This window comes from Camponotus vicinus, unplaced genomic scaffold (genome assembly GCF_025532165.1).
Source record: "Camponotus vicinus isolate PSW18456_S1 unplaced genomic scaffold, iyCamVici1.0 SCAF_12, whole genome shotgun sequence".
NCBI lineage: Eukaryota > Metazoa > Arthropoda > Insecta > Hymenoptera > Formicidae > Camponotus > Camponotus vicinus.
This window is the reverse complement of record NW_028141948.1, coordinates 1,575,605-1,592,571: the sequence shown is the minus strand read 5'-3', so window position 1 is coordinate 1,592,571 and position 16,967 is coordinate 1,575,605. Positions and strand designations below refer to the sequence as shown.

The 16,967-nt window shown below is 25.9% G+C and overlaps 1 protein-coding gene across 9 annotated transcripts in view; it reads left to right on the top strand.

Annotated features, from left to right (window-relative positions):
* The window catches only part of LOC145962781 (octopamine receptor beta-2R), a 58,214-nt gene extending 41,563 nt beyond the window's left edge, over positions 1-16,651 (top strand). For 3 of the 9 annotated variants that reach the window (XM_083084130.1, XM_083084127.1, XM_083084131.1), the window contains 3 exons: positions 6,063-7,370; positions 7,683-7,913; positions 10,610-16,651. In XM_083084130.1, the coding sequence (XP_082940256.1) occupies positions 6,376-7,370; positions 7,683-7,913; positions 10,610-10,700 (1,317 nt within the window). In that variant the 5' untranslated portion in view covers positions 6,063-6,375 and the 3' untranslated portion in view covers positions 10,701-16,651. Of the gene's footprint in view, positions 1-4,117; positions 4,306-6,062; positions 7,387-7,682; positions 7,939-8,072; positions 8,113-10,609 lie in introns of those variants that run through there. The other 6 variants (XM_083084129.1, XM_083084128.1, XM_083084134.1 and 3 more) reach the window with 6 other exon arrangements.
* The last annotated feature ends 316 nt before the right edge of the window (positions 16,652-16,967 follow it).

Genomic DNA, 16,967 nt, shown 5'->3' with positions numbered 1-16,967 from the left:
ACAATCTTTCTTAATTCTCCTTAATCCCTGTTAACATGATTATGCTCACGATACTATCATTTACGCATTCTTTGTGATTCTTTCTTTATAAATAATAAAATAATGGAAAACATAAATTAGTCATTTTTATAAACTGACTTAAAAAAATCTTTAATGACAATTTATATCATGTTTTTATCAAGGATTATATACATATACAATATTATAAATAAATCAATAGTTTAATTTCTTAAAACAGAAAGAAAACTTAAAACTTTTTATTATAATTAATTAATTATTCTTAAATATTTTTTATAAAATGTTGACATTAAGTTACAGCTCACAAATTATTTTTTTAACATATATTATAAAAGATACAATTCTCAGTAATATATACTTTGAATTACGTGGTGTGGTTACTCTATTAATTTTTAAGATATGCAACTTTGAAATATATTGTAAAAATAAAATTAAAAAAAAAATTTATATCTCACACACACAATTACTTTAACTTTAATATATGTTTTCAAGATTATGATACTTGGTAACTTCCGAAATATATCATAAAGCATTTAAGAGCGCAGGGCTCTCTGCATCCTCGGCAAAATTCAAACTTAATCCAAACCTATATACATTTTTTATTTTAAATTAAAATTAGCTTTGGATTAAGTTAGAATATTTTTGAGATGAAAGAAGGTGCACAAGGAAAGGGGCCCTTTTCCCGTCTACATGTTTATTTATATATAAATATTGATTTATTATTTTAAATAAATAATAAAGCATGTAGATAAAATTAGCAAAATGATACAGTGACTATACATGTACATATATATATATATATAATTAACTATATATTATTATAAAATCTATATATTATTATTAAAAAATTAATAATATACTTTTTATTGCTCTTCATATATATTTATTATTTATTATTCTCTATTCCATTATTTAGATAAAAATGGATAACGTATATAATGTATAACTATGTTTAGTATATCTAATTTAATTTAAAAATCACACGCAACTAATTTATTTAAATCTATATAAAAACTTCTTTAACTTTACCACAAATTTTAGAAAGAATGAAACATGCAAATTATATTTCTATATTTCATTTAATTTTGTCGCAGTATTTAATATTCGATAGACTACTTGAATATTTACATTATTCAATTGCAAGTAGTTGTGCATAATTTTTTATTTTCGAACCGATTTTTCATTAAATGAAAAACGTTCTCGTTTTTTTTTTTTACTTTGGTGAAGCTACATTATCACGAGGCCATCGCGTTAAGAAAGGGCATCCTGTGGAATGGGAAAAGCATTCTAAATGCATCATGGCGCAACGTGTGCAAAAGGCAGACATATTTCAACTACTGTGGATCGCGATGCATGTATGCTCTGTGCAACTGAGAACGAATATAACCAAAAAAATTTATGTGAGCATAAATAATGTTGCTTTGGGAGAACGCTGCATATTTTTCATATGGCACTATCTGTTTCTATACAAAGTCACTATGCACCGGACTTAAAATATAATTCATGAACTGACGTGTACGATTTTTATGTGTACATAAAAGTGAATTTAAATAAAATACAAATATAATAGGACATCGTCTTTGTATGTTTCATACATCTAATCTCCGTAATTTTAAATTCCTATTAATTATTATATTTTGCTAATACCTAAAATCATAAACAACATTTAAATATTATTTATAATTATTTAAATATTATTTAAATAATTTTTAAATATAATACGTATGAGAAAATTATATAGAAATTTTTTAGTGTTATTTTGTATAATATTTTAAAACATTTGTTAAATATTTTATATTTTATAATAAATAAAAAAAAGTATACATATACATATACACACACGTGCATGTGCGGATTTAAACGAAATCATTGTACGTATAGTCACATATAGTATTCAATATGCGATTTTTATGAATGTATGCCCTAAAAACAGCACTGCTTGTATGAATGCCCTTTAATAATCCCTCTTTCGTTGAGCATCGCAGAAAAAAAATGGTTCAGAACTTTTCGATTTATTTTTCAGGAATAGCGTTATATGATTCGTGAACATGAATTATAATTGAAATGCAAAATAAATAAACGGGAGAGGGATTCTCTGCTCTACATTAGATCTAATCTAAAATTAGGAAAGGGAATGTTGCTTCTTCTCTTCTTATATATTTATTTTTTATCTTTAATGTAAGATAGAATTTACTTCGTGCGAAAAGAAATTGCAGGCTCATGTAGAATCCATGTTCCGTTCGTACATTCACCTTTCAATTTTTGATATTTTTAAATATTTTATATAAAGACTGTGTGTGTTTGTCTAAGTATATGTAGAAAGTTCGAGTAATAATATTCAAATAAACTGTGTCCAATATTGACTTTCTTATTCTCAGTTTTCCTCGCTTTACATAAACTTTTGTTAAGAATTTTCTAATAAATAATGTAAAAAACTAAAATTCTTTCTAAAATTATTTAGAATCATGATTTTAATAAAATATTTATATGTCAAAATCAAAGTTATTGAACGAGTAATGTTGATAATCAAAATATTAATTAATTTTTTATATTATACATATATAATATTTACAAAATATTTAATAAAAAATATATAATAAAAGAAAGGGAAATATACCACATATACATCATAGCATATTGGTATAAACTTCAGAAGTAGAAGTTTGTTAAAGATTTAAAAATTGATGTAAAATTAAAAAGTACTTTAATCGCATGAAAATACATATCTCTTCTTTTATTTTTGATTTTTTTTAGGTATAGGTATTATATATTTTTATACATTTTTATTTCCGATCTTTTTCTAAATAGATATATATTTTCACCCTTTGGTTTTAGATACTTATAAAAATTTCTCCAACTAATAAATCCAAAATTACCATACATAATTATTTAAATATTATACATAATTATTATATAGCTATTATACAGTTTTATATACGCGATCAGAAATACAAATACCTAAATACCTGAATAAAATTAAATTTATTGTCCTCTTTAAAATATTCTTTCCCGCTTATTACATATTTATTCTAACATTTTTGTCACTTTAGAATTAGAAATCTTTTTTCCTAAGTGCATTGATTTCTTTTTAATTGCATTATCATAGCTGCTTCAGTCTTCCTTTTCATTATTATTTTTATTTTGAGAAAGAGCCAAAAGTCGCATAGTGTCAAAATGGCATATAAATCTGGAATATATATGCACACATATAATTTTTTTATCTATGTTAATGCATTGTTCGTAATTTACAACAACTTAAAAACTTTCATATAACCATAACTTAATACTGGCTGATCGAACTAAACAACTGAAACTTGTTGTATATTAAAGTTGAAACTTGTTATATATTATAAGGGGAAGTTTTACAATTAAATTTCATTACAAAAGTTCCCCTCTTTTTACTATATATAACGCGCTATGGCAATCACCATATTTTTTGATCATACTTTATACTTGAAATAAGATTCATTGACCGTAAGATTATGTTCTCAATCACGTTAGATTATTTAGTTTCATGTGGAAAAACATGTTCCCCTTTATATTATTTCTTCTAACATTCACTATGATAGATATTAAATAATGTAAGAGTTTAATTGCAATAATTATTTAATTAAGTAAATCAAATTTTTTATTTACTATCTCATAAAATTATACATTAAAATAATTAAATGTATATTTTAAAACGCATAGAGAAGTATATAATTATATATATTTTTAAAAGAGAAAGAGAGAGAAAGATATATATATATATATATATATATATATATATATATATTTTTTTTGTCTCTTTCTCTCTTTCACTTTTTTTCTTTTTCTCTTTCTTCTCCTTTGCGGAAGGAAAACTGTTCGCGATCAAGATGAAGATAGCATGAAATTTCTGTCATAAATTTAATCAAATATTCACATTTAATCAAACCTCTTGCGTTTATAAATTAGCTATTTTTTTTAGTAAAACAAAATTTTATCAAGAATGTATATCGTATCTTTTTCTCATGTGATTTTACGTCATGTAATTTATAAGATCGGCACGCGCTTATTGAAGAATAAAAATATTATCTTTTCGATAATAACAGTTTTTTTCTTCTATTGTTTTCTTTAGGACTGACCGATACTACCGTCAGAATAATTGACTTAAATGTACCGCAAAAATAGTGGATCATAAATTACACGGTCTTGACAAGAGTACACTTGACACAGCACTGTCGCTACATGACTATTGTACAGAGGAAGAGACAGAAAGACACGGAGAAGGGAGAAACAGTGACAAAGAGGAATGGTGAGCAAAAGGTGGGGAAAAAAGAGGACATTCCATTGAAGATTGCCAGTTCTCTTCCGACGTGTCCTCATTTTGAATAGAAACGAATGGAAAACTGCCGTACCAACTGATATGCAAATCTCGAAGGAATTGCAACAATCGAAGTGGTTATATGCCAAAGGATCATTTAATTATATAAATTTGTCTGTGTATTGCATCTCAAATCATCTAAATTCATCTATTAGTTGTGTGACATCAATAATTTGTTGTAATTGTAAAAATAAAAAAAAATATCATAAGAAAGAGAAAAAGAAAAATTACAACAATAAAAAATTTGATAACAATTTTTAAAATTTTAACGATTTTACATATATGAATTTTTAATATTAAATTTTTAATAATTTTAACAATATATTTTTAATCATAAATATTTTTAATAATATTTTTAATAATAACATTGTAAACTTTTAATTAATTCGTGTAAATGTGCTTGACAAATATTTATTTTATTTATTAATAATATTTATAAAAACAGATTTTTTGTGTATGCGTATGTAAATGCGTGTCTGAGAAAATTTAGAAGTATAAAAATTTGAAAAACATCGTAAGAGAAATCTGAAGAAAATCGTTTATTTATATTTCTAATTACATGATATAATTTCATTTAGTTATATATTTATTAGACTAATCCTGTAATTTATGTATCTTCAATAAAATGCTTTTCTGTTCAATCACTTTTAATTTTTGTTACACTTATTTAAATGTTAGAAAATAAATAAAATGATATTCTTTTACAAGTAATGAGGATAAAAATAATTTGTTGGCATCAATTCAGACGAATAGAATAGGTATAAAGCTGTAATATTTTGTTAAAGATTATTCAACATTGTTATGGATTATTGCGGCATTGTGAGTAAATGTGTCATGCAAGAAGATTTACTCTTGGGTCGTCACATTTCGTTTCCAGTTCTTTTGTTAGATGATTCAACGTTTCGTAACTTGTTTGTAGTACACTGTATTTACAGTTAGTCTTTCTGAGATAAATTTTTTATAATATCTTTTTAAAATAATATCTTTTAAAAAACAAACGAGACTTGATTTTTAGACATATTTTTTGCGATTTTCAAATTCCAATTTCTGCGGTTCCCGAAATAGTTTATATCAATTAATATACAAAATATTTGATTTATTGGAAGGAATTGTTTTATTTCTATAAACTGTTTTTGCATTATCCGAACTGTGTTTCAAATTTATATCTTCCGCCTTAAAACAAAATTTAATTGCTATTTTGCAAACTTAAATCTGATGATAAAACACAATTTAGAAATGTGTAAACTCATCAAATATATACTATAATGTATAATATATAATATATAATATATAATTTCTGTTTTATCTTTATTATATAAATAGAAATTTAAATTCATAAGAATTTGATGAATTTTAATTAATAAAGATTTTAAGCTGTTTGAGTTGACACAATTCAATAATGTTAATATAAAATATTAAAAGGAAGCTTCTAATAATCCTACCGCGGCATTAAAAATAATGAAATATTTTTCGAATATTTTGTAAAACAAAATGGTTTTATCGCCGCTATAATTATATGCCAATTTTTTGTCGCATTTAAATTAAATATATCTTGTGAACACTTTAATAAAAATGATTTTTTGAAATTACATTTGTGAATTTTATAATCATCTACTCGCTTGTATCACAATACTTTTTGTAGATTAAAAAGAATTCCTTGATTTTCTTTTATAAAAATATCCTTTTTTCTCATTTACAGATCCAGAAGAGTGCATGCGTGACAGCAAAATAAGATGCTAGAAATGAGCTAAAACTTTTTTACAAGGCGCCTCTTATGAGTCGGCATCGTGAATCTCACGCCAATTATGTTGACAAACAAGGTTAAGAAAAACAAATTCGTAAGAAAGGAACATTCTTTTTCTCGAATCAACAATGAATGTCTGCCTTGCACGTCGATTGGTTGGGACTTCCGTCACCTAAAGTCACCTTCTCGGAACTCTTCCGTTTGACCGAGAGGATAAACCAAAGTGTGGTCGACGCTCGGTGACGGCAGGGACCGTCATTGAGCGAGGATGACCACAAAAACGACATTCGATCCAGCGGAGATCTCTTCGTTCGATATGACGTCGATGCTGGATGTCACTTCGACTGAGGAGGATCCTTACGTCAATAACACTGAAGTGAACGTTGTGGAGATCAATTGGCCGGATGTGCCATCAGCCATCATGAAAGTCTGCATCCTTGGTTCAATCATCACTACGGCTTTGTTCGGTAATCTCCTTGTGATGGTGTCCGTGATACGACACAGAAAACTACGAATCATAACGAACTACTTCGTGGTCTCGCTAGCATTAGCGGACATGCTTGTGGCGATGTTTGCAATGACCTTCAATGCTAGCGTTCAGATAACTGGCAGGTGGCTCTTTGGCTACTTCATGTGCGATGTCTGGAATTCTCTGGATGTATATTTCAGCACTAGTTCGATACTTCATCTAATGTGTATCTCAGTGGATCGATATTACGCAATCGTGAAGCCGCTTAAGTATCCTATTAACATGACAAAAAGAGTGGTGGCATTTATGCTGCTCGCTTGCTGGCTAGCGCCAGCCATTATTTCCTTCGTGCCAATCTTTTACGGTTGGTACACTACGGAAGAGAACAGTGTGCATAGGCACAAGCACCCAGAACTATGCGAATTCAAAGTCAACAGAATATACGCCATACTTTCATCGAGTATATCCTTTTGGATACCCTGCACCATTATGATTTTCACTTACTTTGCAATATTCAAAGAGGCTAATAAACAAGAAAAGCAGATGCACAGCAGAATGGGCAATGCTATGTTACTTAGTCATAGACCGAGTAAAGATCTTAATAATTTAAACGGAGAACTGAATAGCGGCGGATCATCGAAAACGCTAACATTGAACGAGATTAATACTGAACATTTGCACACTCCCACGAAAGATAAACACATGATGAAAATGAAAAGGGAGCATAAAGCGGCAAGAACGTTAGGTATTATTATGGGTACTTTCATCCTTTGTTGGCTGCCATTTTTCCTCTGGTACGTGGGTCCAAGTGTGCGTTGGTATATGAATTTTGATATGTTAAATTAATCTTTCCTTCCTTCTCATTGTTTCCTATTGTATCATCACTAACGAATTATTAATGAATTTATTATTCTGTGGAAAATTTACATTGATAAAACAAAGACGGTTAAAAAAATATTTTTCAAAAAATTATTAAATATATACTATAGAATTTTTTTTATATATGTATATACATACCTACAGAAATCCAGCATAAACTTGAAATTAATTATTTTTGTACTAAAATTTGTACAAATAAATAATTTTTAATTTTGTACAATTATCAGGTACGTTACTACGGCGTTATGCGGCGAAAGCTGTCCGTGTCCCAATATCGTGATCGCGATCCTCTTCTGGATTGGATATACAAACTCGGCATTGAATCCATTGATCTATGCGTACTTTAATCGTGACTTTCGAGAAGCGTTTAAAAACACGCTACAGTGCGCTTTTTGTTCGCTCTGTAAACGCGAACCGTCGGATCTCGAAGCGCTGGACTTCCGTCGACCATCCCTCAGGTACGATCTGGTCTAACACCTGAAGGTATGCATTCATTCTATCGCTTTATCTTTTCAAATTTAATTGCTCATGTTGCTATATTTGTCACTTGATAATACAAAATGTTTCTTTCTTGATATATCAGAAATCAATTAACAAGTTGCTATCATTTATAATAGATAACAATATTACTCCGGATGTTGAGCAACAATTACATATGTATGTAAAGCTTAAATTATTTATATGTACATATATTTTTAAATTTTTTTTACGATAATACTTGTAATTTTTTTTATTCAAATTTTAATTTATTATTATACCTCATGCATACATTATGCGTTTTAACATATACATCTTTTTTTTGTCTTGCAATTTTTCACATAAAAGTATTTTTAAATTTGTAAACTTTATATAGATTCACGTACTTCTTTCATAAATAATACCATGTATATATGTATGTTATAATCATTTTCTGTTCTCTACAAAATTCTATTGAAGTTATATATTTAAGTATATATTTGTAAAATTGTTAATGTTTTGAACTTCATGTTGTATTTGAAAATTTTTGCTATCTATCATAATCATGTCTCTGTTATAATATCTTATATCTTAATAGTTTTATATCTTTTTTTATGACATATAATAAAAAAATACATTTACATAATTCCATTAAATACAGATTAAAAATATTATTAAGAAAGAATAGAATCAATAAAGCAAAATTATTAAATTTATTTTGATTTTATTTAGTACGATTTTATTTAATATAAACTATTTTTTAAGTATATTTTGTTAATTATAATTATTTTATTATAGTTACTATCATATTGCATGCGAAATTATGCAAAAATGTACTTTTTCCATTATAAACTGTAAATTTATTTACTCTATAAAGCTTTAATGAAATTTAATGAAATTTAATAATATAACTTAATCGTGTACATCTCTGCAATTTTTTGAAACGGCACAGAAAGTCTGAATACTATGACATATAATTACATTATAATTATAAATACAACTAAAATATGTGGATTAATTTTGCAAAAATCATTAAACCATTAATTAAGAATAAATAAAAATATTTTAATCTTTATCTAATTAAAATAATAAATATTATAATAATATATAAATTTAATGGCATACACACACATTGAGAGAAAGAGAGAAAGAATTATTAAAATTAGTTTTCGTAATTTGAATGGTATTCATCATATAAAGACGACATAAGATGTTAAATGTATTTATGAATGCTTCAGGATCATTTTGTTATGATAACATTTATTATAATTTGTGTATCTATTAAATTATTGTACGATGCTTTGTTGTTGCTAATAGCGAGTAATTTATATACTGAATAATAAAACAATGAATATATACAGAACGATTATTATGAACACGAATTTATCTCAAGCATTTGCGAATCCAAGAAAGGATATCATTAAACTCATAAATTAAACCTATTTTAATCCGCGTAGATATATGGCGTCATGTATCTCCATTTTCATTCTCTGCGCCAATTACTTCATTATTCTGTTCAATTACATACACTGCGTATCTCACACAAGTCGCATCCGCAATGATGCACGATGACGACTGAACTGCAATAAACACACAAGAATAAACTGACAAGTAAGGATTATTAAAAAATGCTAAAAATAATCATCATTATTTTTTTATTTAATATAAATGCTTTTTATGCAGTATTTTTCTTTAAAACAAACTATATTATAAACTATATGATAAAAAATAATGAATTATTAATTTGTGTTTAAAGAAAACGTTTAATAATCCTTCTATTTGAAATAACTTGCATTAAATTTAATTAATTAATAGCTGTATACACTTTGTAACAATATTAATTGAACTCTTTGCTTTCCCAAAGTTGTTTGATGTATACTATGTACATGTGTAGCAATGTCAGTGTATAGCAAAGGATTAAACTAGTTGCATAAATTTAACATAGATCGACACACAAGATTTATGATTTCATTTATATAACATTATGTTCTACAATATACGCAATTTTTTTGGCTACATTATTTAATACATCCATTTGAATTAAAATTGAATAAAGTATAAAAATCACTTTATTAATATTAATAGTATTATTTTGTTATTTTTACATGTGTAAGATTATTTTAAATGAGATGAAGTGTGCAAATATTTTTTTACTTATCATACATCAAGTGATCTATATAAAAGATTAGGACCTATTTTATTTTTTTATTCCCAGTACAATCTATGATAACACAATTCAACAATTTGGTATTTGTGTATGTGATATATTTAATGCATTTTTACATTCTCAGTTTTTCACAATCGAGTTAAAATAAAAAAAACATAGCTAAAATAAACGATTATTAGATATTGATCAGAAATATCGAACATTGATAAATATGTTATGCATCTGCATGTATTCGCAATTTTTTTATGTATAATATTTTTGTTACAACTTTTTAATAAAGCGTTTCCGAAACAATATTCATTTAACATTTTTTTTATCCATAGAAGTAATAGCAAACTGCGATTGTCTAAATTTGGAACTTCTATGTATATAAATATGTATGTATACATGTGTGTGTGTGTGTGTGTATGTATCAGTTTAAAGGATAAATGGATATTGTACAAAATTTCATTTTTATGTAACTTTGCGGAAGAAATTAATTTCGACCTTTAATTTTGTTTCCAGATACAATAATGTTAATTCTGTTTTCAGATATGACGATCGTACTAAAAGCATATATTCGGAGACATACATGAAGCACATCGACCGACGAAGATCGAGTGAGTTTGGAAGCAGTCTTTGAGACAAAACCTGTAAACATTAGTGCATAAAACAGCGTCTTTAAACACAATAGTACTGCAAACACATTTAATATGTACCACATATACATACGCGCACACCAATACAACATAACATAATCATATATACATGCATACATAAATCATATATATATAAGTTAATATGAAACAAATAAATCCCATCTAAATCTTCCGTCATTATACTAAATGGATGAAAACACGAAGAAGATAAAAAAAAGAGTCATCCTTTTTCTTATATGCCGACGATAATTATGCGCGACATACATTGCATGAAACTCGTATATGTTAGATACATATACATTATATCCTATTGCCAAAGTTAGTTTTTTTAAGCAAGCTTTCGTAGCCAATGAGAAGTGTGTCGTGTTTCGCGAGGATCAATAAAATCATGTCCGCGGAGGAAGGAAGGAGGTTCCGACTGAACGACTGAACATTGCTGAGCACTTTGCGAGAAGAAGCGTTTCGTTTCTGGATGGGTACCCTGGTAGAATACCTGAGCGAATGTAACTTTGAGAAGTTCGAGAACGATGGAAAGCCTGGTTGGTCCCATATATCTCTTAATGTACTCTTTGCGAATTGAAAGATGTACCTTGGAAGGTCTTCTTCTGTAAGTCTCATGCTTTCTTCGACGAAATTAAATCTTCCTTATATTACATCAAATCTTGTATTCAATCTGTTCTAAAATCTTGTATTAAATTTGTCTAAAATCTTGTATCAAATCTGTTTCAAAAAATGATCTAATTTGAATATTTACTACTGATTATTTACTGAGATACGAATATTATAGAACGTTTTCTAATTTGGTGAATTTTGTAACAATAAAGAAAATTTTATTATAATATTATGTTGCAATTAAAATTAATTTTCTGATTTGATTGAAACAAATTTATATTATACATACATACATGTATATACACACATGTATGAATATATGTATATATGTATGTGCGTGCATGCATGCGTACACACATAATTATGTTGAGAAAAATAAATTTTTAATTAATATAAATGCTCATTTGTAAATATAAGACTAATGATTTTAAAGTTATCCATTAAATTTCAATTTTCACAAACACATACAATCTCAATTTTGGTAATTAAAGTATTAATATTTTGTCTTTAGAAAAGATTATTAAATTAAATATAATGTATTATATTTTAGTTTGAAAATTCATAAAGTGAGAAAAAATTAAGTCACTATATATATATATATATATATATATATATATATATATATATAGATATGGAAAGATCTAAAATTGATATTTAATATTTAGCTAATCTAATGCTAGTTGACGATTATTGTTTATTTGCACGTTCGCGACTAAACGGGCATGACATCATTCGATTGTTTTTGCTTGATAAATTAAAGCTTAAGAAAAATTTTTTTATGTGTATATCTAAATGTTAATTCATAAATTGTTTTAAGTAGAATTTTTTTAGGCCATAATCGATGCTAAAACTGATACATAAAACATAACTGTTATACTGTAATTATATATTATTGTAACCTATAGGAATATATAATAATTATAGTTTTATTATCGCATTAAGTAGAAAAATCAAACATCATTCTTCATTGTATTAGAAATTATTAGAAATTTCTGTCCCGAACGTGGATTTGATCATTATATAATTTAAATTTGTAGTTATATTTGATAATTTATCGAAATTTATTGGCATTGTTAATCGAAAATATATAATAATTTTTTAATGTTTACGATTTTCGCTTTAGAAAGTCTTTACAATAAAAAAAAATTGAAGTTGAAATTATAAAAAAGAATACTTTAAATTATAAGTTTAATTCTAGTAATTTACTAAACTAATTATTGTATATATGATGTAGAGGAAAATCTATTTCCTTGTTCAAAATATGTTTTTAAAATTTTTTGTTTAAAGAAATGTTTGTAAATATCCAGCTCAACTTACTATCAAGTATTTGATTCACTGCTTCGTAAAATTAGCATAAAAAATAATCAGTTCAACCAAAAAAAATAAAAAAATAAAAAGAAAAATTTATTAATTTTTTAGTGTTCAAGATGATTTTTGGCTCAGAAAATCTTTATAATTTTAAGAAAATTGAGGTTAAAAATATGAGAAAGACTATATCAACATAATTTGTGCTAATTAAACGTAATTATTATACGATATACTGGAAAAAATTTTATTTCTGCCAAAATTTAAATATATTTTTAAATTTTTAAGCTTTTGCAAGATATTTGTTATAAATATTAAATTTAAATGTTAAGGTTAATATTCTTTCATTATCAAATATTATTAATATAATAATATTTTAAGTATTGAATATTCCGACAATATATTTAATTATATTTAATTAATTATATATTTACTTATATATTTAATTAATTTTGAACACAAAATAAAAGTTATTTGACACATCATACATATTACAGATATAACATTAAATAAGTATTAAAATTTTAAGTTAAGACAATCTTTTTTACACAAGTTTAACTTCAATTTTTCAAAATTGTAACGTAATACGATATTTAAGAGGCTGGAATTATATTTATAATATAAAAGAAAATTATATAAAGAGATTGATCAACTTTTGTTCTAATGTAAGTCTGAGAAAATTTAATTTTTGTTAAACTATAGTATCACACAAAAAGACTTTCTCAGGATTTGTAGTCGTTGTAAGCGGAATTTTTGAACGTCAAGAGGATTTTTATAGAAGTTATTGCGCTTCGAAAAAGTATTTAATATAATGACAAGTCGCGACAGTATTATTACAGTATCATTAATATATTATACGAAAATAAATTATCACTACGTTATCATTAATATATACGACTCAGCGATTTAAGGCCAATCGAATTATTCCATAGATAATATCAAGATTAAATTCTACGGTCTGTCGTCGAATAAAACGGTGCTGAATGTAACATGATTCCTATAAACTATCTAAATATTTTTATCTCTTTTATTTCTTTTTTCTCGTTGACCGAATCGATTATTTTCCCGATTATTATTTAAGAATCATAAGAATTTTTTATTTTGCGAATTCGCTATTCAAAAAGCAATATACTAGCAGAATTTACGAATAGTTTATTGCTATTCATATATATTAGACGAATATTTATTCTCTCTTTTTTTTATCTCTTCTTTCGCTCTTTCAATGAAATGCTGTACTTTTAAAGAAATGACTTCTTGTTTTTTATAAGCAAAAAGTGCAATTAATTACTCTTGATCAACCAAGCAATAAGAAAGAAATGAAATTGGAAAAGCTTGCTTACCAGAATGATGAACAAAACAATGATAATTGCAATCCTGTCCCTTCATTCAAATCCAATGAGCGTGTATTTTATTTGTACTTTCTATTTCCTCGTTAAGAACAAAGATCATTTGTATGTACATCTTGTTCTCATGTTATTTGAAAATCCAATCTAGAATTTAGTAATGCAAGTGTAGAATCCGCAATAATGCGATTTTCACTAATCGTCGGTTAACATCGTCGCACTGGTCGTTGAGTGATAGTAAACAATTAGAATAAGATTAATTATTGTTTAAGATGTGTGCAAATATGTGACTGTTGCAATATTGTAAAATTAGCAATTGCGATGAATTATATACGTTTCCATCAACTTTTTGCTCTACAGTGGTACATTTGCACTCAAACGCATAGTATGACGCAATCGGATAGTATTATGCTAATTGCTAATTATTGTCATTATATTTAATGAAATTATATTTATGTATATATATGATATCAATGAAATGCTCAAAAATGTTATTATTTTAATAGTCTTTGACGTGCGTAAACTTTAATTAGGCGATTTTAATGTCGGTCAAAAATAAGCAATTGTAAAATAATATTGCTTGGATTATTGAATTCTTTAAATAATGAAAATCATTGATTATTATAATAAAAAATTTTAAATATATCCTCCCTGTATATATATAATTAATCAAAATATTGTGTATTAATTTTGTACTCTTTATTATGTATTTATGTATTTTAATTTGCCTCGTTATATTCTTTATTTCATATTTATTATATTTTTCATGTCATATTTTTCACTTTTAAATGTCGAATATAACAATTGCTTATCTTTGTTATCGATATTGACATTAAAAAAGACGCACATATTCGTTATATTAATTTAAATGAAGAGCAAAACATCGCAAAGAATCGGCAAAGAATTAAATCGACATGTTCGAAATATTGTATAATGAAAAATTCTTTGTAAGAGCAACTTCATGGGGTGTATATAAGTTCTTTTTTACCAATACTTGACTTGTAAAGCGCAATTATTATTACATATTAGAGAGTAAAGTTTCTCTTGCCGGAGAAAAGAACTGAGAATCGATGCAATAACGTTCTTTCGTTAAATCATTTTTCATATCGAGATAAAAACAGAATTTGTGTAAAGAAAATTCGTTATTAACTTCTTTTAAAGAAAATGTGCAGTAGTTTAGTCTTTATTTAATTAATCTTTCAAATTTGTTAATATTTGTCAATATTTTGCTTTTCATTTTACACTAGAGAACACTCACTACACAACAATACACTATTTTATACATACGCGTTTGTTTTAATTATTTTAAAATAATTCTTATATTGTGCGTTTACGTAACTAAAATGTAATGATTTCGAAAAAGAGAAAAAAAGATAATAATAATTTGTTATAAAAATAGTAGTCAGTCTTTCGATTAATATATATATGTTTGTTTATATAATACTATGATATGTTATTCGCTTTTCTTCTGTGATAAAAATTAAGAATTATTGGATTTTATAATTCGTTATTTGTATACAATTTGTAAATATACAGGGTATCCCATGCAAATGAACGAAGCTGTATCTTTATAACAGTTGGATATAAAAATTTTAGAAAGCACAATTAAATATTTTTAAGCTTGTTCCATATCACTTTTATGCATTTTTATGCATGAATCCAATTGCAAATTGCATATTATTTTTAAAAATAGAATAATATATTTTTTGATACACTAATTATAGTTTTTCAGTCTTTAAAAATATCTAGAAAGTTAATTTAGAAATTATTTTAATTTTAAGTTTGTAGCATTTGTGACTCTATCAGCAGAGATTGACTTATGCATAAATATACATAAGAGTAATATAAAAATGTGATGCGTCTAAAAATCATTTAATTTTACCTTGTGATATTTTTTTTGATTTTTAATCATTTTAAAACAGTTCTGCCTAGTTTTGCTTGCATAGAATACCTTGTGTGCGTGCATACGTGCGTGCATGCGTACGTGTATGTGTGTGTATGTGTGTGTATATGTATGTGTGTGTATGTGTGTATGTGCGCGCGCGCATGTATGTATTTCATGAGACAAATAATTACCAAAAAGACTAGTTGTGCAATAATTATATTAAAAAATATTTTATCCTGTTTTGGTAACATATTTAATAATTTTAAAATGCGTATTAACAATCAAATAATACAGTGTAATGATCGTAGAAAATATAAGCTATAGATAAACGATGTAAAAAAAATTAACTCATTTTTTTCAATTCTTTTTCTATTATATCGCAATATAATATCAGTGGCTATCAAGATAATATACCATATCATTATAATTTTTATTTCATTTTCTACGCTATTTGCTTCTGACTTTCAATTTCACTTGAGAATAATATCGCAGAAAGAGAGAAGCACTAAATAATAAGATATTCTGACTGTGACCGCTTAAATCTGAAAAATCACTTAATTTAATTTTATGTTAAATTGACGATACATTTTGTAGAGAAATATAATATCAACTCTGACAAGAATATATCAACGCCACGTTACGACAGACACTTTATATATAATAGAAAAACTGCGATTTTTCTTGTTCGTATTTTAAAATCTATCATTCAAATTTTGACAAAGTATGTTGAATGTACTGCAAATTAACTGTAAATCAAGAATCATATATCTAATTAAAAGTATAAAACTTATATATTTGCATGTCTTTTATTATATCTAAGTCTTATTACTTTACCATTTTGTTTTTATCATAATAAGATTATTCAATTCAGGTTTAATAAGTCTTCGCTAATATGAATTAAAAATCACTAATTGTAAATATATTTTAAATCCAGAATATTTCGTACATGCCGTCAAATATTTTCTATTCACTTTTATTCTGCTTGTTTAAAATTTACAAATTGTTCGACGAAATAAATTAATGTTATTTTTATACGCTCAAGAAATAATTTCCAGAGATTTTTTAAAATCTTACTACTTTATCTAGAGCTTCAATTAAATATGATT